The sequence below is a fragment of the Triticum urartu genome, chromosome 2A, assembly GCF_056163025.1.
Source record: "Triticum urartu cultivar PI428250 chromosome 2A, HENAU_Tu73, whole genome shotgun sequence".
NCBI classification, from domain to species: domain Eukaryota; kingdom Viridiplantae; phylum Streptophyta; class Magnoliopsida; order Poales; family Poaceae; genus Triticum; species Triticum urartu.
In genome coordinates, this window is record NC_141874.1 from 75,372,019 (window position 1) to 75,394,035 (window position 22,017).

Sequence of the window (22,017 nt, forward strand, 5' to 3'; positions counted from 1 at the left end):
TGGAGATCCATATGATGTAACTCTTTTTGCGGAGTGTTTGTTGGGATCGATGAACTACGAGTTTATGATCAGATCTATCTTTTTATATCCATGAAAGTTATTTGAGTTTCTTTGATCTCTTATATGCATGATTGCTTATAGCCTCGTATTTCTTCTCCGATAATTGGGTTTTGTTTGGACAACTTGATCTATTTATCTTGCAAGGGGAAGAGGTGTTTTGTAGTGGGTTCGATCTTACGATGCTTGATCCTAGTGACAGAAGGGGAACCGACACGTATATATCGTTGCTATTAAGGATAAAACGATGGGGTCTATATCTACATAGATAGATCTTGTCTACATCATGTCATTGTTCTTATTGCATTACTCCGTTTCTCGATGAACTTAATACACTAGATGCATGTTGGATAGTGGTCGATGTGTGGAGTAATAGTAGTAGATGAAGGCAGGAGTCGGTCTACTAATCTTGGACGTGATGCCTATATAATGATCATTGCATGGATATCGTCATAATTATTTGAAGTTCTATCAATTTCCCAACAGTAATTTGTTCACCCACCGCTTTGCTATTTTTCTCGAGAGAAGCCACTAGTGAAACCTATGGCCCCCAGGCCTCTTTCTCATATTATTTGCCTTTGCGATCTACTTTTATTTGCTTTTATTTTCAGATCTATTAATCTAAAACCCCAAAAATACCTTGCTGCAATTTATTTTATTTGGCGTTCGATCTATCAATATTTACAACTTTCTCTCGTCCACGTGCCATTTCTGGCGTTGTTACCCGAAAGGGATTGGCAACCCCTTTAACACGTCGGGTTGCGAGTGGTTGTTATTTGTGTGAAGGGGTTATTTACATTGTGTTGTTTGGTTCTCCTACTGGTTTGATAACCTTGGTTTCATATCTGAGGGAAATACCTATCGCCGATGTGCTGCATCATCCCTTCCTCTTTGGGGAAATACCGACGTAGCTTCAAGCGACATTAGTGATCACAAATGGTTAAAATAGCTTCCTACTACCTTCCCATGGCAGGGTGTGCCAGCAGTTTCTCATCTGTCTTTAGACTTGGTCAGTTAGAAATGTTTTAAGTTTTTGATTTCTGAAACCATGTCGGAGGGATGACCCAATGACCTCCTGCGGTCTGTAATAATTTATGTACTCGGTGGATTTTGTTTTCTTATGAAAATGGAACCGGAGCTAGAGCCCTTATCTTCTAAAAAATATGTCTGGTATGAAGCACTTCGGCCATGAATTTTTTTTACAACTAACGTTGTCATCAGAAAAGAAAAGGCAAACCCTAGAAAAAACTGAAATTTACCATATGAAAAGAAAGTTGTCATGCTTGACAACTAAAGTTGCCATCCTCGCATCACTAAACTTGCCATAAAAACATTTGGAGTTACCATGCGTTCGTGCCAAATATGTGGCACTTATCAGGGTCCTATATTTTTTTTCCTTGTTTCTTATTCATTGTCACAAGATTAAGAACTGCTATATCAAACCATGAGAACGGAGCATAGCTTGGTTGGCAAGGCGCGGGAGTTCGTAGCCAGCCCACCGGGGTTCGAGTCTCGGCTCGAGCGCTTGGTGCTCACGGAGTTTTCTTCTATAAAAAATGTCAACAGGCTAGTCTAGCCCGGGTTGGCCTCGTTTTTTTGTATCAAACCATTAAATTATCAATATAAATGACAACTTTACTGAATCTATGAATCATTAAATTATCAATGTAAATACTACTGGATCCGAGTGACAGGATGAGGTCCATGAGTAATGAAGGAAAAGCCGAAAGGAATAGCCAGCCAGAAATGTCCTCATTTGAATTGCATTTGATTACATAGAGTTGATGCGATCGTATCGTACGTGTTGGGGAACGTAGTAATTTCAAAAAAAATCCTACGCACACTCAGAATCATGGTGATGCATAGCAACGAGAGGGGAGAGTGTGTCCACGTACCCTCGTAGACCGAAAGCGGAAGCGTTAGCACAACGCGGTTGATGTAGTCGTACGTCTTCATGATCCGATCGATCCAAGTACCAAACATACGACACCTCCGAATTCAGCACACGTCCAGCTCGATGACGTCCCATGAACTCCGATCCAGCAGAGCTTCGCAGGAGAGTTCCGTCAGCACGACGGTGTGATGACGATGATGATGTTGCTACCGACGAAGGGCTTTGCCTAAGCACCGCTACGATATAACCGAGGTGGAATATGGTGGAGGGGGGCACCGCACACGGCTGGAATAGATCAACAGATCAACTTGTGTGTTCTAGGGTGCCCCTGCCCCCGTATATAAAGGAGCAAGGGGGGAGGCGGCCAGCCAGGAGGAGGGCGCGCCAGGGAGGGATTCTGATACGTCTCCCTCGTCTATAATTTTTTATTGTTCCATGCCAATATTCTACAACTTTCATATACTTTTGGCAACTTTTTATACTATTTTTGGGACTAACATATTGATCCAGTGCCCAGTGCCAGTTCCTGTTTGTTGCATGTTTTTTGTTTCGCAGAAAATCCATATCAAACGGAGTCCAAACGGGATAAAAATGGACGGAGATTTTCTTGGAATATATGTGATTTTTGGAAGTGAAATCAACGCGAGACGATGCTCGAGGGGGCCACGAGGCAGGGGGGCGCGCCCCTGACCCTCGTGGCCACCCCGTAAGGCGGTTGGTTCCCCTCTTTCGACGCAAGAAAGCTAATATCCGGATAGAGATCGTGTTAAAATTTCAGCCCAATCGGAGTTACGGATCTCTGGGAATATAAGAAACGGTGAAAGGAAAGAATCTGAGAACGCAAAAACAGATAGAGACAGAGAGACAGATCCAATCTCAGAGGGGCTCTCACCCCTCCCACGCCATGGAGGCCATGGACCAGAGGGGAAACCCTTCTGCCATCTAGGTAGGGGGTCAAGGAAGAAGAAGAAGGAGGGGGCTCTCTCCCCCTCGCTTCCGGTGGCGCCGGAGTGCCACCGGGGGCCATCATCATCACCGCAATCTTCACCAACAACTTCACCGCCATCATCACCAACTCTTCCCCCCTCTATGCAGCGGTGTAACCTCTCTCTTACCCGCTGTAATCTCTACTTAAACATGGTGCTCGACGCTATATATTATTTCCCAATGATGTATGGCTATCCTATGATGTTTGAGTAGATCTGTTTTGTCCTATGGGCTATTTGATGATCAAGATTGGTTTGAGTTGCATGTTTTATTATTGGTGTTGTCCTATGGTGCTCTTCATGTCGCGCAAGCGTGAGGGATCCCCGCTGTAGGGTGTTGCAATACGTTCATGATTCGCTTATAGTGGGTTGTGTGAGTGACTGAAACACAAACCCGAGTAAGGGGGTTGTTGCGTATGGGATAAAGAGGACTTGATGCTTTAATGCTATGATTGGGTTTTACCTTAATGATCTTTAGTAGTTGTGGATGCTTGCTAGAGTTCCAATCATAAGTGCATATGATCCAAGTAGAGAAAGTATGTTAGCTTATGCCTCTCCCTCATATAAAATTGCAATAATGATTACCGGTCTAGTTATCGATTGCCTAGGGACAAATAACTTTATCGTAACAACAAGCTCTCTACTAAAACTAACTTAGTTGTGTCTTTACCTAAACAGCCCCTACTTTTTATTTACGTAATCTTTATTACCTTGCAAACCTATCCAACAACACCTACAAAGTACTTCTAGTTTCATACTTGTTCTAGGTAAAGCGAACGCCAAGCGTGCATAGAGTTGTATCGTTGGTCGATAGAACTTGAGGGAATATTTGTTATACCTTTAGCTCCTCGTTGGGTTCGACACTCTTACTTATCGAAAATTGTTGCGATCCCCTATACTTGTGGGTTATCAGATTCCTACTCCCACCGGGAGTAGGACCCCTCCTTTTCCTTGTTGGAGTAGGAGAGGGAAGGAATGGAGAGAGGAGGAGAAGGAAAAAGGGGGCGCGCGGCTGCCCTGGCCGCCCCTCCTCTTCTCCCACTAAGGCCCATGAGGCCCAATTAACTCCCCGGGGGGTTTCGGTAACCCCCCAGTACTCTGGTTTTTATCTGAAACCACTCGGAACACTTCCGGTGTCCGAATATAGTTGTCCAGTATATCGATCTTTACGTCTCGACCATTTCGAGACTCCTTTTCATGTCCGTGATCATATCCGGGACTCCGAACTACCTTCGTTATATCAAAACACAAAACTCATAATACCGACCGTCACCAAACTTTAAGCGTGCGGACCCTACGGGTTTGAGAACTATGTAGACATGACCGAGACACGTCTCTGATCAATAACCAATAGCGGAACATGGATGCTCATATTGGCTCCTACATATTCTACGAAGATATTTATCGGTCAAACCGCATAACAACATACGTTGTTCCCTTTGTCATCGGTATGTTACTTGCCCGAGATTCGATCGTCGGTATCTCAATACCTAGTTCAATCTCGTTACCGGCAAGTCTCTTTACTCATTCCGTAATGCATCATCCTGCAACTAACTCATTAGTCCCATTGCTTGCAAGGCTTATAGTGATGTGCATTACTGAGAGGGCCCAGAGATACCTCTCCGACAATCGGAGTGACAAATCCTAATCTCGAAATACGCCAACTCAACAAGTACCTTTGGATACACCTGTAGAGCACCTTTATAATCACCTAGTTACGTTGTGACGTTTGGTAGCACACAAAGTGTTCCTCCAGTAAACGGGAGTTGCATAATCTCATAGTCATAGGAACATGTATAAGTCATGAAGAAAGCAATAGCAACATACTGAACGATCGAGTGCTAAACTAACGGAATGGGTCAAGTCAATCACATCATTCTCCTAATGATGTGATCCCGTTAATCAAATGACAACTCATGTCTATAGCTAGGAAACACAACCATCTTTGATCAATGAGCTAGTCAAGTAGAGGCGTACTAGTGACACTTTGTTTGTCTATGTATTCACACATGTATTATGTTTCCGGTTAATACAATTCTAGCATGAATAATAAACATTTATCATGATATAAGGAAATAAATAATAACTTTATTATTGCCTCTAGGGCATATTTCCTTGAGTACGTGGACATTCTAGCTACTAGCAACTGTCAACCAGCAAGAGCAGAAATGTACCAAAAAATATTTGTTGTGTCAGAGTTCCAACCGAACAAATATCTTCTACCTTTTAATTTGAAAATATGGGTCCCCAAGGAGTCAGAGCAAATTCATTAGCCTCCTGGATCGCATGCTCGAACGGCATCGGAGGACCCCTCGATCCCTAGCCAGCAGCACATAAAGCCACAGATCTCTCCTCGCCATCGTCGTTGCCGGATGCAGGCGTCGGCGGTGGTGCTGCCCTTCCCACCAAAGGTGAAGGGTGTGTGGTGGCTCCCAACTACCATCTCCCCTACTCTTGATCTGTTGTTGGGCACCGACGTCGTCCATGGTCAACTCGACGTGGTTCCCCTGATTTCATATATGGACAGTTTGGTTATGGTGATCCAGATCCGGTTGGCTGGTGGCGGTGACTATAGACCGTGCTGCAGCGACCCCCTATGGCTCCACGACGGTGATGGTCATCGAAAGGTCTTCGGGAGGTTTCATCCCTTCAGATTTGATGGTTGACTTCATCGGTGAGAAATAAACTATTGATGGCGGCTTGACGTAGAGGAATGGTTATGCAGCGGTGACGGTTGTACATTGGATCTAGCTGCATGGATCATGAAGAAGGGGTGGCAACGACACATGAGTGACTTTGATGGTGGTGCTACTTGTGCATCTGGTCTCAGCTTCAGGGTGAAAATTTTAGGTCTGACCCGAGGTGGTCATACCAGGCAATGGCGATGTTTTTTACGTTGTTACCTTATTGAAGGCATTACTCGGATATGCTCGAACTACATGGTGAAAACCTAGATTCCTGCCTTGGTGGTTAGATCAGGTGACAGTAGTGCTTGAGCATCGCTCCCTTCCTGAAGGTGTTGCTATTGAAGAACCTGGTCACCTGTGTGGTTTCATGAGATGGTTGGTGCGGATATGTTCATTGTTGTAATTTGCTGATCACAGATCTGATCGTTGGTTTTTTTAATCTCGCCTACGCATAGCTTTGGTCTTATATGACTTTTCTTGCTAGCGTGTTTTGTGAGTGTGAATTCGTGTTGGTTTTGTGCATCCTAACTATGCAGAGGTCGGGTGTGTGCTCACTACGTTTGCATCTACTTGATGCTCCATTATGAAGCAATAAAATTCACCCTTTGTTGAAAATGAAAAGAAAAATTGAAACTCATTGCATGAACTTTACAAAAAAGACCCCTCACACGAGTTGTAGAATGTAATGTTGTCCATCTTCTTCGAAGCTTCAGCCCAAGACCAAGATTTTCATCACCTAGGATTGTGTCACTTAGGATGGTAACCTTGTCGTGCCACCAATAGATGCCAGAACAGGAAGAAACAGAAGTCCAGTCGAAGCTATATTGCCTCTATATAGGAAGAAATGGAAGTCCGGTCGAAGCTATACTTCCTCCCTATAGGCTTTGTCGCTATGAGAAGCTGAAGGCGGCAAAGGATCCCAATACCATGCCACCCCAAATCATGATCTTCACCAACTTGGATTTAGTTATTGCGCCTACTTTAGGACAAACTCCACTCCTATATTTCTTGCTCTCAATATGTTGAAAGGTGAGAATTTCTTGTGGTGAGCAGCTCTTGGGCATTTCGCTTTGTTAATAAACATTTCTATGTTCTTGTTTTTTCACTACCAATGGGTAGGCAGATTTGGGTGCTTATGAAGGTATGGCTTTGGTAAAGATATGCTTAGCATGTGCACTTCCGAATGCTACTTAGAATAGAACGAGATAGTCAGACTATAATGTCAAGAATGGTATTGCACAACAAAAGAAGGATATTTTAATCGGCATGCATGGCTCTCGAGTGCTTCTCGGACCCCAACCCTAAGGGGTAGTGAAAATCCATTAGGAGGAAGAGATAGGTTTCTTATCCAAAGATGGTCATAATGAAATCCCTCCAGGGGCCGCTCTTTGGCTAGAAAGGTCCACGGTGGGGGGTCAAGATTGAGGGCCAATGAATGATGCCCAAAACCACTGGGTCATAGCTTCACTCCCAATCGTGCAAAGAATATGTCCAAAACAAAGCAGTTGTTCTTGCTCCACATCCCTTGTCGTAGATCCATCCCCAGCGCGATGATCAAACTGTAGAAGTTGGACGCTCCACCCCATATCCTCCTCTGTTACCTCAACGACAAAGGGCATAGAGAGAATAAGCCTCCATCTTCCCTAGATCCAGCCGCCCCACGAGCTTATTGTGGGAGTTTTTGTCGAATCCGCCGCCTGTAGTTGCCCTTCACCATGGGTGACAAGCTTTGGAGACGATTGGCGTCCACCAAACGTTGATCGTTAGCTCTTGAAGCTCCAACGTGGCAAGACCCAAACTTCCTAAGGAAGCCCTAAAGCTAAAACTACTATGTACAGGAGTGCACATGGCTCCACCACGCCTCTTCTCCGATCAGCAACACCGACAACAAAATCGAGGATCGAGACGGGCCCAAGCTCATCGTATTTAGCTCTCAAAGGAGGCTTAAGAAGGATTGAGAGAGAAAGTAATTGATTATTATTATTATTATTGTTATTATTATTAGACAACAAACAAGAAAGACAATATATTCCAACAAAAAGGCAAGAAGGACAACATATTTGCTATGGATGTGACTACATCTCAGTTGACTAAGACTTAACGAAGTCTCGCTCAAGTGACACAACTTATAAAAATGAAGAAAGAAAAAACTAAAAAAAAAATGCATGAATCTTCATGCAAGATCTCATGGATATTCGATCGACCGAGAGTTTGTTAAGTCTCGGTCCAATGAGATTTAACAATCGAGTTGCTATTGCTATTGCGCAGTTTTCATGGATACCAGCACGCTGCAGCAAACAGGCTAGTAGCACGCACTGAAATTTGATTTGCAAGCAATATCTGCGGTAAACAGGCGCGGCAGCTTCCCAAGAATCAATTCAAACCAGACGGCGGCGCCCCGACGAGGAGAGGAGACGGTGGTGCTGCGGCCGCGCCACCAGGCAGCTGCCACTTGTACCCTGCTAGTCTCTCCACCTAGATGCCGCTGCGGCGGCTGCAAGCCCCTCGCCACGCGCGCGCCGCGGCCACGCTCTCCTCGGCGGCCGCCCACCACCTGTTCGACGGAATCCCTCGCCCAACCCGCGGCAGCACGCCTCTCTGTCTCTCCTCCCCCCGCGCGGGCCACCCCGTCCCCGCCCTCGTCTCGTCCCCCACCGCGTTCTCGGCCGCCGTCGCGTCGTCCGACCGGGCCACCCTCCCGGCGCTCCACGCGCTCGCCGTCGCCTCGGGCCTCGACGCCTTCGCCTTCGTGTCCAACTCCCTCGCCGCCCGCTACGCCAAGACCGGCTCCTTCCCCTCGGCGGCCAGGGTGTTCGGCACCGCCCGGGCGAGGGACGTCAGCTCCTACAACACCATGCTCTCCGCGTTCCCGGACCCGGCCGAGGCGCTCGCGTTCGCGTCCTGGATGCTCCGGTCGGGCGACGTGCGGCCCGACGCCGTCACGTTCACCGTCGCGCTGTCGCTCGCCGCCGGCCGCGGGGAGGGCGGCCTCGGGGTAGTTCGGCAGCTCCACGCGCTGGCGTCGCGGGCCGGGCTCGCCGCCGACGTGTTCGTCGGCAACGCGCTCGTCACGGCCTACTCACGGGGAGGGCTCCTCGGCGCGGCCAGGAGGGCGTTCGAGGAGATGCCGGCGCGGGACCTGGTCTCCTGGAACGCGATGATCTGCGGGCTCGCGCAGGACGGCGGCTGCCCGGCGGAGGTGGTCCGGCTGTTCCTCCGGATGCTCAAAGACGACGCCGTCCGGCCCGACCGGATATCCGTGTGCAGCGTGATCCCGGCGTGCGGCGGCGAGGGGAAGCTCGAGCTTGGCCGGCAAGTGCATGGCCTCGGGGTGAAGCTGGGCGTCGACGGGCACGTCACCATCGGCAACGTGCTCGTCGCCATGTACTACAAGTGCGGCGCTCCAGCCTGCGGCCGGAAGTACCTGCAGTCCATGGGCGAGCGCGACGTCATCTCGTGGACCACGATCATTTCAATGGACGAGGACGAGGACGCCGTCGCACTGTTCAATGGCATGCGGCGAGACGGCGTGTCGCCGAACGAGGTCACCTTCGTGGCGCTCATGTCGGCGCTGCCGGCAGGGTGCCCGGCGAGGGACGGGCAGATGATCCACGCGGTGTGCCTCAAGACCGGCGCTTCCGACAAGGCCGCCGCGTCCAACAGCCTCATCACCATGTACGCGAAGCTGCGGCGCATGGACGACGCGCGGACGGTGTTCGACCTCATGCCTTGCCGGGAGACCATCGCCTGGAATGCCCTGATCTCGGGCTACGCGCAGAACGAGCGGTGCAGCGACGCTCTGGAGGCCTTCTCGTGGATGGTCAAGTGCTTGAGACCCGACGAGACCACGTTTGCAAGCGTCATCAGCGCAGTCACCGGCGTCGAGACGGTCTCCATGGCCTACGGCGAGGCGTACCACTGCCAGGCAATGAAGCTCGGGCTCGGCGCCAGCGAGTACGTCTCCGGCACCCTCATCGACATGTACGCGAAGCGCGGCGGCCTGGAGGAGTCCCGGAAGGCGTTCGACGGGACGGCGCGCCGCAGCCTCATCGCCTGGACGGCGATGATCGCCGCGAACGCGAAGCATGGGAGCTATGACGCCGTCATGGGCCTGTTCGACGACATGGTGCGCTCCGGCGTGGCGCCAGACGGCGTCGTGCTCCTCTCGGTCCTCACGGCTTGCCGCTACAAAGGGGAGGTTGGCACGGGCAAGGCGATCTTCGACTCCATGTCCGTCGAGCACCGGGTCGAGCCCTGGCCGGAGCACTACGCGTGTGTCGTCGACATGCTAGGCCGAGCGGGGAGGCTGGAGGAGGCCGAGGAGCTCATGATGCAGATGCCATCCGGACCGAGCATCTCGGCTTTACAGAGCTTGCTGGGAGCCTGCCGGATCCATGGCAACGCTGACATGGCCGAGAGGGTCGCTGACGTGCTGACAGAGTCGGAGCCGGCGGAGTCCGGCGCCTACGTGCTGCTGTCCAATATCTACGCCGAGAAGGGGGACTGGGGAGGCGTGGCGAAGGTGAGAAGGCAGATGAGGGAAAGGGGCGTGAGGAAGGAGATCGGGTTCAGCTGGGTGGACTTCGGCGCCGGCACCGGCGAGTCCACGCATCTGCACAAGTTCTCGTCCGACGACACGACGCATCCGCGGACGGAAGAGATATACAGGGTGGCCGAGGGGTTGGGCTGGGAGATGAAACTTTTGAAGAACCATTTGCGCATGGAAACAGAAAGCGTTTCTTGATGTTTCAATCAAACTCCTAACTTCGAAATTGTTTGACCATCAAAAAGGAAACTACAGAGTGAGAAAAGGCAGCAACTCGCATCGCTTTACTCGAACTGGGTGGTGCTACAAAGTACAGAATAGAAAAGGTTTATCTTGCATTCTGCAAAACGTTCTTGGTCAAGATTAATTCTAGACTATCTTAACATAAGCAACCAAATGTGAAACTGGCAAGATTTGTGAGAACAAGGATGACTAAAACTTGGCCGGAATCCAAGCGATTTAGAGTTATACATGTACAGACAGTCTGGTATCGATAACGAAAAAACGGGTTAGCCTATTGTACATGAAAAATAATTTGTACAATGCTCATACACAACAGGTGATGGTCCAAGCGGTTACTTCTTTGAAACCTGAAAGAGAAGGCACCGTCATTGTATCAGTGTCGGTACTTCAACAAGAACCACAGAACTGGACTCTCAAAAACAACATGGAACAGGTACCTTCTTATTTTTCAGCTTACTAATGCCACATAAATATGAAGTAATGACTTTTAGGATATCCTTTAAGTACAAACATGATAAATGACACCAATACATTTAACTATCACATTACATATAAGAAACAAGAGATTGGCTGAGAGCTAAGTGACAGCCTTGCGAAAATTAGGCAACAAGGCGGTGTATGCAGTATGTATATATATAGTAGTATGATACTATGATTCAACGACACGGAGCAAGCATTCCAAAAAAAGATGCAATGGATTGTTCTAATATTATCTCAGTGGCATGAGTCACTTAAAATTGTTTCATAGGCCACATGGTGACATGGGATCCTTATGTCAACTAGTAAATGCGCACGTGCAACGCACGTTAATATTTAGGCAATATATTAATTGCACGCGGATATTAGATATGCTATTATTTGTGTGTTAATCATGTGATTAGTATAATATTTGGCATGATATTAATTGTGTTTAACGCTCGCCATTGGAGCAATTTAGGTCGTTGGATTGACTTAGTTCGATGGCCGAGATCAGTTGGATCTGCCCCTTTGGGTCTTTTTATATTGATATAGGTATAGATATAACATGACAAGATAGTAATTTCCTTCCACACTTCCCTCAGGCGCAAGCAAACTTGGATATCAACAGAACAATTGATGAACTATAAAATACTACTAGTAAGCTTACCTGCTTGAACTTTCTCCAGAAGACATGCCACTATATAAAGACCGGAAAAGAAACGCCCACTAGCTGTTTTCTCAGTTAGCAAGATTAATTGACATTGATGTCCTCTCCCCTGCTCAAGAATTGAGATTACATAAACATTAGAATATAACAACAGGTATTGAACTTCAGTTATGATAAACTGAAACGTACCATCAAAACTGCTAAGTGGCCAACACTGTCATCTTGTAACAGCTCAAAGGAAAACCGACAGATACTCTTCAACCATAATTCAGCTCAGTGGGGACCACATAATTTACAGCATGTAGGCGATTCCGGGTAATATTGTGCATTTGCCTATTAAGCGCAATCTGAGAGTTACCACCCAAAATGTCCAAAGTATCACAAGTGTCGAGCAATGAAATCCATCATCGGCTGCCTTACTTGCTAGACTGTTCAGTGTTCACATCATCCAAGTAGATGCTAGCAACTGTATGAGAATGGAACGCCACTAAAGAAACAAAATAAGTAGAATCTCAAAACACTTCCTGTACAAACCAGCACGCCTAAACGATAAGACCTATGTGTTCTGCGCTATTGAACTTTTCCACTAAATACTACCAGCACGTTGGGGACAGTGAAATGGTATAACCGTATAAGTATCACACATCCAACAGCACCTACTCAAAGGATGTCATGTTCTTGTGTTCTGGGATCTCAGCAGCTGATAGACTCCATTGAAATCCGCACAAGTCTGAGTAGATCATTCACGCTTCTGAAGTTGAAATCCAGAACTGTTTTTACTGAAGAAAGACCATCCACTCCCTTTTCATGGTTGCCAGCAGCAGAAGCAATTGCCATCTGTGATTTCCGAGTTGCCTCAAAGGCAGAATTGACATCATTTGTCTAAGAAAAATAACAACATAACATCAGATCCAAAATCCTGTTGATGAACCATAATGCAGGCACTGAAAGTAGAACTGTGTTAATTCAAAAGGTATATGGTTTGGGGGGGTTTCTAGAAAGAAAAAAAGTTACTTGGTTTCACGAGTGGAATAGCCTTAGGGTCAGTTGGTTTATCACCATACAATTCCACCAATGCTTATTGAATACAAGGAATAAGGCTGGACCACGGAAATCGTGGGATGACCCACCCAATGTCGGTGCAGCCTATCTGAGAACAAGGCAATTCCTCACAAACAAGTTATTGGCATTCTTCCCAGGACACAGTTAACATTTCACCATTAAGCAGAGCCAGTTGCTTATGATTGCCAACATCTATCCAGTTTGCTATTTTATGGAATTAATTCCAAAATTATATGTTCTAGTGCTCAAAATCTTGACCACTAAAATAGTTAAATTTCTAGGAAATTTCTTTATACAACTCAACTACAAGTATATCTGATACTGGAAGTTCAACCGGCTTCAATTCATATATGTATCCAATTAATACACCATCATACCAGCCACAAGGATCAGAACTATCGTCTTTGCCACTACCATGCAGGATTGCAGCTACCATCACAAGCACACGTTAGCACACAATAATGAACTTTTTCTTTGTTCTTATTACATTGTCACAAGATTATGAACTGCAGTATCATACCATTAAATCATCAATATAAATGAGAACTTTATTTAACTGCTACAAATCATTAAATTATAAATATAAATGAGAACTCTATTGAACTGCTAATCAGGATATGCAAGAACTTACATAAGCTAGTAACCTTGTCAGGTGTGGTTGATTGCGAACAGCCAATAATAAATGGTTCCCAGCAACTTGGGGTGAATTAGCATCCTTGTTTGAAGGGGCCATCTTAGATAATCCATTGTTATTTAAGTTATCGATGTCTGATGCTGAAGATGATGGTGATTCGCCTACAAAAGTAACAATGTTTGAAATTCCACAACGCAAGCTACATTTAATATACACAAACTTAAATTTCACCAGTCAGACTCAACTACCTGGTGTAGTCTGTACAACTGCCTGCAACACCTGCCGGTCCTTACTTGCAATAGGGTATTTGTAGTATGCAGCCTTGAGATAAGCTACTTCAACACATTTATATGCTAAAGCAGCAGCGGCCATCTTCTTGCACCTTTCATATTCATGACCAACAAAGCTGGACAATAAAATGAATACAAATTAATTATACTGACCAAACTTGAACACTCTTCACCTAGAAAACATGAATACTGCTACAAAAAACAGTAACTTCTGACTACAATTTGATAGCCCAAACAGTAATACTGCTGTCGAAGCAATTTGGCCTAGATCCAGCTCGCTAACATTTAGTAATATCACATCAGCCTTGTAGTATATATATATATATATATATATATATATATATATATATATATATAGGTGAAAACCATCAGGCTAATCAACTATAATGTGAAAAGCATCAGGCTAACCAAATGATGATAGCACCCATCCAAGTCGCGCTATGCCGAAGAAACACTTCCAGGCACTACTTCCCAATTTACAACTAGGTGAGCTATGTTCCCATGCGTTTATTCGCAGAAATGAAATAACCTGGCAAGTAGAACAATATATCATCTATATTTGTGTAGCTTACTTGCAGAGTTTTGCAGTATCAGAATACATGCTCTGAGCTGCATCGCCTTGTTTCAGACCATCAATACCAGGAGGTTCCAGAAGTGATGCTACATGCAGAAATTTTAAGGCTGCCTCAAAATAGAGCCTTGTGCTTTCAAGTTCTTTTCCTTCTTTCTGCAGAGAAATTTGGTAAGTATCTTACAAAATAAAAGTAAGCATATTCATACAAGAGCAAAGGTGAACAACCTTCAAACGGTTAGCCTTGTGCTTTAAATCTCGAGCTTCTTTGAGAGCATATGCAGTTGAATTACTATCTTTCCCATCCGTAGGATTTGAAGTTCCCTGTTTGGCAACACGCTGTTGCCCTCCATTTTCATCACTGCTTCGCCTTGACTGTGGTGTCAATTTTGACGCATTAGATTTTACTGGAGTGGAGTGGGTTTCTTTCAGAGGCGAAGGGGCAATTTGGGCTTTGGGCTTCTCCATATCTTGCTTGTTACTCTTGGGATAAGATTTATCTTTTCCAGATGGCACCTCTGGTTTAGGATTTCCATCCAGAGCACAATGAGTTAATCCATTTCTATCTTGGATAGGAGCTGCAGTTTTCTTACTTTCAATCGCGATCAAATCTCCTTTCGAGCCCGAAGCTGCAGTCCTAGGTTGCACTAAAGAGCCATCAGTGCGCAAGTTATTTTTATCACCAGAATGCAGGTGGTTATAACCCCTCGCTGTGCTGGAGCCATTCACAGTGGAGTCCTTTCTCCCAGATGCATGCTGCTGATCATCATCCAAACCCTTTCTCAATGAAAACCTTTCGGATGCATGGCCTTGAGTTAACTGAACTAATTCATCATCTTTGTCAGAATTTCCTTGTGAAGAGCCATGTAAGACAGGTTCACTTGCAAGCAAACTCTCCTTGGACTTCTTAGCCTGCCGAACATTGTCTACTATATCAACTTCAGTATTGAGATACTTTACTGAGCTCGGCATGGTGCCTGGGTTAGCATTCATAGGCCCATCTTTCTCCACTATTCTGTTCTGGGAGAACTTATCAATGTTAGAGTTCCTCGGTGGTGATGAGGAAACTGATTCAATCGGTGAAGTCTTTGCAACTTGGGAGTTATTTTTCTTTTTCTGAGAGCCTGAAGCTTTTGAAGAACTTGAAGCTATGGCTGTGGTCGGAACATCACTAGAAGCAGCTCCAGCTAAGTCCAAAGCATGTTCAGAAGATCGCTTATCTAATACTTCGGATGGACCTCTTTTACCAGCAAAGTGTGTGCTATCCTCCACAAGTTCATTGTTTACATGACCACCATAATAAGAAGAAATCTGATTAGAGTGCAGACCTTTTCCTAATTTAGAATCCGTCGTGGAATACAGTTCTTCAGACTTTATTGGCTTGGACTTTGTTTCCTTTAAGTTTTGATCCTTATGAGTTTCCTTGGCAGCAGAGCTGTGATTCACTGTGGTTCCTCTGCTCACCTGAGCTATTGAACTATGCTGACTCTCCTCCCATTCCTTCACTATCCTCTTCTTGCTAGAAACGTCTGATCTCTGTACATCTGAGGTTTGGTATTGTTCCTTGTTCCTATCTTCAGGAAGAGCTATATCCTCATCCTTGTCTCTCTTGGACTTCTCCAAACGATCAGACCTCGCAACACTTTTTTGCTTCAATGAAGAAATATCACCCTTCTCACCCAAACTCTTTGCCTTTGCAAGAAAAGCCTTGGCCTCATCAGGAACGTCTCCACTAGCTAAATCACATTCAGGGTTCCGGTCTCTGCTAGAACGATGCCGCTCCTCCTTTTTAATTTTCTTAGAAGCTTTGTATTCACCATAATCCATCTCCCTCTTGCCTTTTCCTTTTGAATGCTTCTTGGATCTTTCCACAAGATCTCCTGTATTGCCACCAAATAAATGTAAATACAAAATACAGTGAAAGCACACATGAAGGCAGTGTATCAAATAGAGGAAGAACAATAACAGAACCTCCATCAGAATAGCTGCCACGATTCTTGCTCTTGGACTTCTTCTTTTCAGTGGAAACGTCAACTGATTTGCTCACAGAATCTCTCTCGGAAGGATAGTGATTAGTATCAGCAGTACTTCTAACTCTAGGAGGGGGTTGGGTGATCGTTGAATAAGCTGAAGCTTGTGTTGGGTGAGAACTGTCAACCAAAGCACTTCCATCACCTGGAAAACTCTTCCTTTTCCTACTCTGTTCAGCATGTCCATTTATACTGAACGTGTTGGCTGTTGCCAGTCCAGAAGAAGCAGCATGAGGATGACCAACTGAAGGAATACCGTTGGCAGGGGGTGGAATGACATATAGTGCATTCAGAGCATTTGTAGTCTCCTCCTCACCAACATCGCACCTATTCATCCCAGGCCTGCAAAAATTCCAAATTCTAGCTATTCAGAAAGGAATAAAGAGTGTTCATTAACTAATGAACATGGAGAATATTATAGAGCTATAAGATATCACCTCACTGAAAAAAACAGCATAACCTACAACCTAACAGTTTCAGTGTAAAGCAGAAACCCGCAATAAGATCTATCCAAATTTTAATCCACTTGCTTGCTATAAGTGTAGTACTTTCAAAGCAGACAATCAAATAGCTCCTGATAATAAGGTGCTGCTGGTTACATGCTATCTACAGATAAGACTCATGGAGAGAAGAATTAAGGCGGCAAAAAAGCAGGAGGTATACAATTGTATAAGAACTATAACTTACAGCCACAGTTGCATGCTACATTTCCATTCCTTTGGAAGAGTATCAGGATCCGACTCATATGGTAGGAGACGCCATTTCTGACATATGTCACATTGTACCCAATGTTCCTCTATCACGACAGGTGCTTGAAGTGCAGGAGCTGCATTTGCAGTCGATACAGAAGATGGAGGTACATGCATCTTCTGCTCCTCAGAAGCTATATGTCTGTCATGCTTTGCACTAGATGAAATCTCCCTCTTTGATGCCCCAAGCATATCAGAATCCCTTTTGATCCAATATTTTTCCTTTGGCTGCAACTCTCCCAATCCAACCCCATTCTCCAATATATCCTGCTCTTTGGATCCATGGGATCCGTCAGGCAAACTGTCCCTGACATCTCTATGTGGTTTTGCTTTGGGTTTCTTCCCGGAGTGGCTAGATTTGGAGTGAGAATCGTTTTTCCTCTCTTTAACTCCAGCAGAAGAACGAGCACCCTTGTCAACATCCAGAAGATCAGAAGATGTTGGAGCATTCTTCTTTTGTTCCCTGTGAATTCTTTTGGCCTCACTCTTGGTGTTACTTTTCACATTTGTATCATAAAGTGAAGCCTCTTTGCTAGTAACCTTCTCCATGCTTCTGCAAACAGCAGGAGCTTTTTCATCTATAACTGCGTTTTCTTCAAAGTTAATGACAGAAGGATTGATTTTACTCTCAGGCTTTATTTTTCTTTCATGTTTCCTATCCAACAGAAAATCTGTGTCACTGGTTGTATTCATCTCTTCTAAAGTCAACGCTGTCTTTTCTGTCACAGGTTTCAGCTCCCTCTTTGCTGCTGAAAGTTCCAATTCTGAGCTGCCAAAACCACCACTTGCTAAACAGTCGGTAGTCTCCTCTTTGGCAGTTTCAGCTGTGATTGTCTTGCTGTTGCTGTTTACAGCCCATTCTTTCAATCGATCATCTTTGTTTCTTTCCAAAGATTTTCCTGTTGCTTCTTCTTCAAATTGACAATTGCTGTTTGCATCCATGCCTCTGGGACTAGACGGTATGCTGAGAGCTTCTGATGCAATCTTCTGGCCAGCAAGTGTTTCTACATCGATCTCATTTTTCATAAATGCACTGACATCGTTTCTATTACTTGACCTCTTCATATCTGTGGGTTTCTTTTTCTTACCATCAGACTTCATTTTCTTAACCACATGCCCTCCATATGCTTCCTGTGCATTTTCTATCTCCAAGCTTGTTTCCCATTTCTTCAATGAAGGCACAACCTTCTTTGTCAGTTGCAACAAACTGCCATGAAGAGGGGATAACAAGTACCCTCCAGGAACTGAAAAGCATGTCATGATCTGTGCGATCATGTTTAAAGAATGGAAGTGATTATGTGCCCTTTGAACCATTCATAATAAAATACAAGTACACAATGCTAATACAGTGAACATGTAGACTTTACCTGAAGAATGGTCCGGGGAGATTCAAGTTGCACATTGCTAAATTCGGGGGAGAGGCCCCCGTGCCCATCAGGGCTTTCCTCCACGGATGAAGGTGAAGAAATGTCAAGGCCCAAACCACTGTAAATAGCTGCATTATTTCTTGCCAAGACATTGTCGGAACCAACTTTTATCCGTACTTTAAATCTATTCTGGTCGCTAGACTTAGATGGGCCATTTGAAGGATCATGGGTGCTAGAGCCCCTTTTAGACGCTGTGCTTTCGCATCTTTCCTTTTTAATTGAATCACCAGAAAAAGGAGCCACAGAACCATTATTCTGGGAAACAGATGGAACGGCCATAGCCGGAGGGTTCTGACACACATCCTACATTACAAACCATTAGATCAGACTCAAAAGAAGTAAACCATCAAATCATCAATGCCATATGAATTAATGTACATGGCAATGCTGATGCAGAAACCAGACAGTACAGCCAAAGCCAACTTAAGCACCTCAGTAGACTGGTGATAAGGAGATCTTGAGCTAGCATTTGCCACCTTAGGTGGAGTTCTAGTGTGGGGCAGAAGGGGGGAACGCTGGTAGGTTGGCAAAAATGAGCCATATCCACCAAATTTTGATCCTGTCAAAGATTAGTGTCACGTTTAATGTTTCTATAGAATGAAGCCAGATCAAACTAACTGCAGCCACAGCAAAACATTTCCTCACCTAGATTCTCTGCAGAAACGCCTCCTTCAAAGTCCTTTTGAAAATGGCCTAGTACATTTTGTAGTTTTTCATCCTACAACAAGACGAACAGACATTAGAAAAAACATGATCACAACAATATGATTGTAGGTACAGTACACCTAAAGTTGCTAGTGACTATCCCATTTGTGTATTACAATTGCTAGTGACTACTAAATTCATGTTGAAATTTTTTCATACAAACAATGAACTACATGAGAGCTATAGACACTTTTCAAAAATTGACTATATGAAGCATGAAGCCATTATTAACCTTGTCTTCGGAACATACACTTTTTTAGTAATTTATGGAGCAGTGGATGTCATAACAATGAACCCATTAATACCAAAAGGCTGAGAAGAAGCAAGCCAATAATAACACGAATTTGGCGATGTCAAAACTAATGCCATGGATTTAGCTTAGTGGTAGAGGAGATAGGGTCAGGGGTCGATCCATGTCACAGATTTTTCTTTGCACAATTATAAAGTTACTGTCTGGTCTCAATTAGAGACCGGGACTGGCCAAATCCAAATTACCACTAGTAAACGAAAAACCAACACCCCATCAGACTGAGATTAGCTTCTTTAGTTCCATATATAACAGCACGCGTCATAGAAGTGCTTACTTATTTAGCAACAAAAAACGTAAAATGTAATTGATCAATCAATGCGACAAACAACGTAAAATGTAATTGATCAATCAATGCAACCGCTTCTAGTAGCGCATGAACTACAACGACAAATCTCGCAAACTTTAATTGATCCACCAATGTGACTGCTTCTAGTAGCGCATGAACTACAGCGACAAATCTCGCAAACTTTAATTGATCCACCAATGCAACCGCTTCTAGTAGCGCATGAACTACAGCGACAAATCTCGCAAACTTTAATTGATCCACCAATGCGACCGCTTCTAGTAGCGCATGAACTACAGCGACAAATCTCGCAAACTTTAATTGATCCACCAATGCGACCACTTCTAGTAGCGCATGAACTACAGCGACAAATCGTGCAAACTTTAATTGACCCACAAATCGTGCAAACTTTAATTGACCCACCAACGGAGCCGGCCGGCCGCAACGGCTAGACTGGCACCATTCACACCTGCAAAGCGGGAGAATCGAACAAACGCGGGCATCCGTTACCTGCGCAGATCAAGCTCATTTCGTCGCACTAGAAAAGTAGGCGCGTTATATACATCTACTGGTAATCATGTGGTGCCGGAATGGGCATGGAAGCTGCAGTGATGAAGCAAGCAAGCGAGAGGCGCGGGAGGAGCGGGAGGAGGAGGGCCACTCACAATGTAAGCGAGGGAGACGTCCGGGTCGTCGAAGGGGGGCATGTCGTCGGCGTAGGCCTCCCCCTCCTCCAGCTCGGCGTGGTCCGCCATGCCGGCGGCGCCGCCAGCATCCTCCTGCCGCCTCCGCACGGACAGCATCCACCCACCCCACCTACACAGCCCCGGTCAACCGCCCCGCCCCGCCCGGGCACACCTCCCACACCCCGCCCGCCTCGCTCGCCCCCCGAATCGCGAGCTCGAATCCCCGCCCGCGAGCTCCCCGATCGGGCGAATCCCCCCGAATCGCAGCCCCGCCGCCGCCGCCGCGGCCGGAGCGGCCCGAATCGGCCGGCTCCGACGCCCTCCGGATTTGGGGATCGCGAGATTCGGGCCGTTCGCACCCCGCACACACGCACCCTCTCTCTCTCTCTCTCTCCTCGCCCTCGGTCCGCCTCTCGCTGTCCGCCTCGTCGCCTCGGCCCGGCGTCTCGAGGCTTCGTCGCACGCGAGGGATACTTTTTTTTTTAACTAATGGCCTGCCTCACGCGACAGAGCTTTCTTGCGGCTGGCTGCTGCTGCCGCCTTCTCTCTCTCTCTCCCCCCGTTTGGTGGTAGACGACCTGGGTGCTGGTGGGTGGTGGTGGGCGGGCGCCTGTTTCCTCCTCGCCGGTTTTCTTTTCCCTCCCCACCCCCGGCTTCTCCACGGACCGTTCGAATGTTCCCCGCCCTCCCAGGGGATGCGTCCGTTTGGGAAGGCGGCTGGATCCCGTTATCCCCCACTCGCCTGCCGTCAATTCCTTCCCCTACGAGACACGCTGGTTCCGTGAGGCGTTCTCACTCGGACCGCATGTGTATTTCCTGCCATTTCAAGCTTGTTTCACACCGGTGATGCCCAAAGCATCTGGGCTTGCCGGGCTGGGCTGGGCTGGGCTGAGGCGCTTCGGGCTGGGCGATGGGACGGTAATGATAATTTGGCATGTTCCAAACATGGTTTAGTTCTCGGGAGGAAAGGAAAGGAATAAAGAGGCAGGAAGAAATGCCGGTCCACTTGACGACGTCTTGCGCCACGATTGCTTTCTTTCCTTGCGTCGCATGTCCTTGTCGCAAACAAAGTTGTCTATGGCCTTCGCTTGTTCGCATCCACGGACCGCCTTCTAATCAAGTGATGGTTTGCTACCCGGGTTGGGTGCGGTGGATAAGCATTGGTGTGGTTAGGATATGAATATCTGCGTTAGACCACGTGTGCTCTCATTGTTTTTCGTCGACGTCGGCTTTTTTTTAATCTAGGGGGTGCTGACAAACTATAAAAGAGTGTGCTGAGATCTTTTACACAAAAGATAATTGGAATATTAGAAAGAGACAACATAGGCGTTTGTTAGACAAAGTTGCACCCGCGCGCATTTTTTAAAGGCTGTTGTAACTAAAGGTCCGAGTATAGCATTTTATTGGGCATCTATGGCTCATCCATTTATCTTTAATTTCGCACCCTGTCTCTTATCCTTTAATTCCTTATTTTAGGGACTTAATTTTTTGGTCAACTAGCCCATCCCCAAACTTGGAGCATCTCTAGTTGATCCCCTGTCCTAAATTAAAATCTTGTCCTATCTCAGTTTCCTAAGGTTTGTTTGGATCTCTCCGTTGGATTTGATATTCAACTCGAAACAATAGAGACGTTTGGATGGGTAACTAATTGGTATTCAAAATGAAAGCCCAATTCCAGGCCGTTTTGTCTCCCTCGCAAAGTTCCCTCCCATGTCTCGAAACGCTATGGCT

At 46.0% G+C, this 22,017-nt stretch overlaps 2 protein-coding genes across 2 annotated transcripts; one reads left to right on the forward strand and one right to left on the reverse strand.

Annotated features, from left to right (window-relative positions):
• The first annotated feature begins 7,684 nt into the window (after positions 1-7,684).
• On the forward strand, positions 7,685-10,432 carry LOC147983868 (Pentatricopeptide repeat (PPR) superfamily protein). Its single transcript, XM_087543187.1, has one exon. It carries the CDS (start codon positions 8,104-8,106, stop codon positions 10,366-10,368), a length of 2,265 nt encoding a protein of 754 aa, XP_087399313.1. The 5' UTR covers positions 7,685-8,103; the 3' UTR covers positions 10,369-10,432.
• Positions 10,433-10,583: 151 nt separating this feature from the next.
• LOC125529231 (cysteine-tryptophan domain-containing zinc finger protein 7) lies at positions 10,584-20,892 on the reverse strand. Its single transcript, XM_087543186.1, has 13 exons — positions 20,266-20,892; positions 18,948-19,020; positions 18,734-18,861; positions 18,243-18,605; positions 16,814-18,138; positions 16,068-16,468; positions 14,325-15,976; positions 14,098-14,252; positions 13,484-13,641; positions 13,233-13,396; positions 11,729-12,421; positions 11,540-11,648; positions 10,584-10,760 (listed from the first exon to the last, which is right to left on the reverse strand). Exons 1-11 carry the CDS (start codon positions 20,401-20,403, stop codon positions 12,233-12,235), a joined length of 4,746 nt encoding a protein of 1,581 aa, XP_087399312.1. The 5' UTR covers positions 20,404-20,892; the 3' UTR covers positions 10,584-10,760; positions 11,540-11,648; positions 11,729-12,232.
• Positions 20,893-22,017: the final 1,125 nt, after the last annotated feature.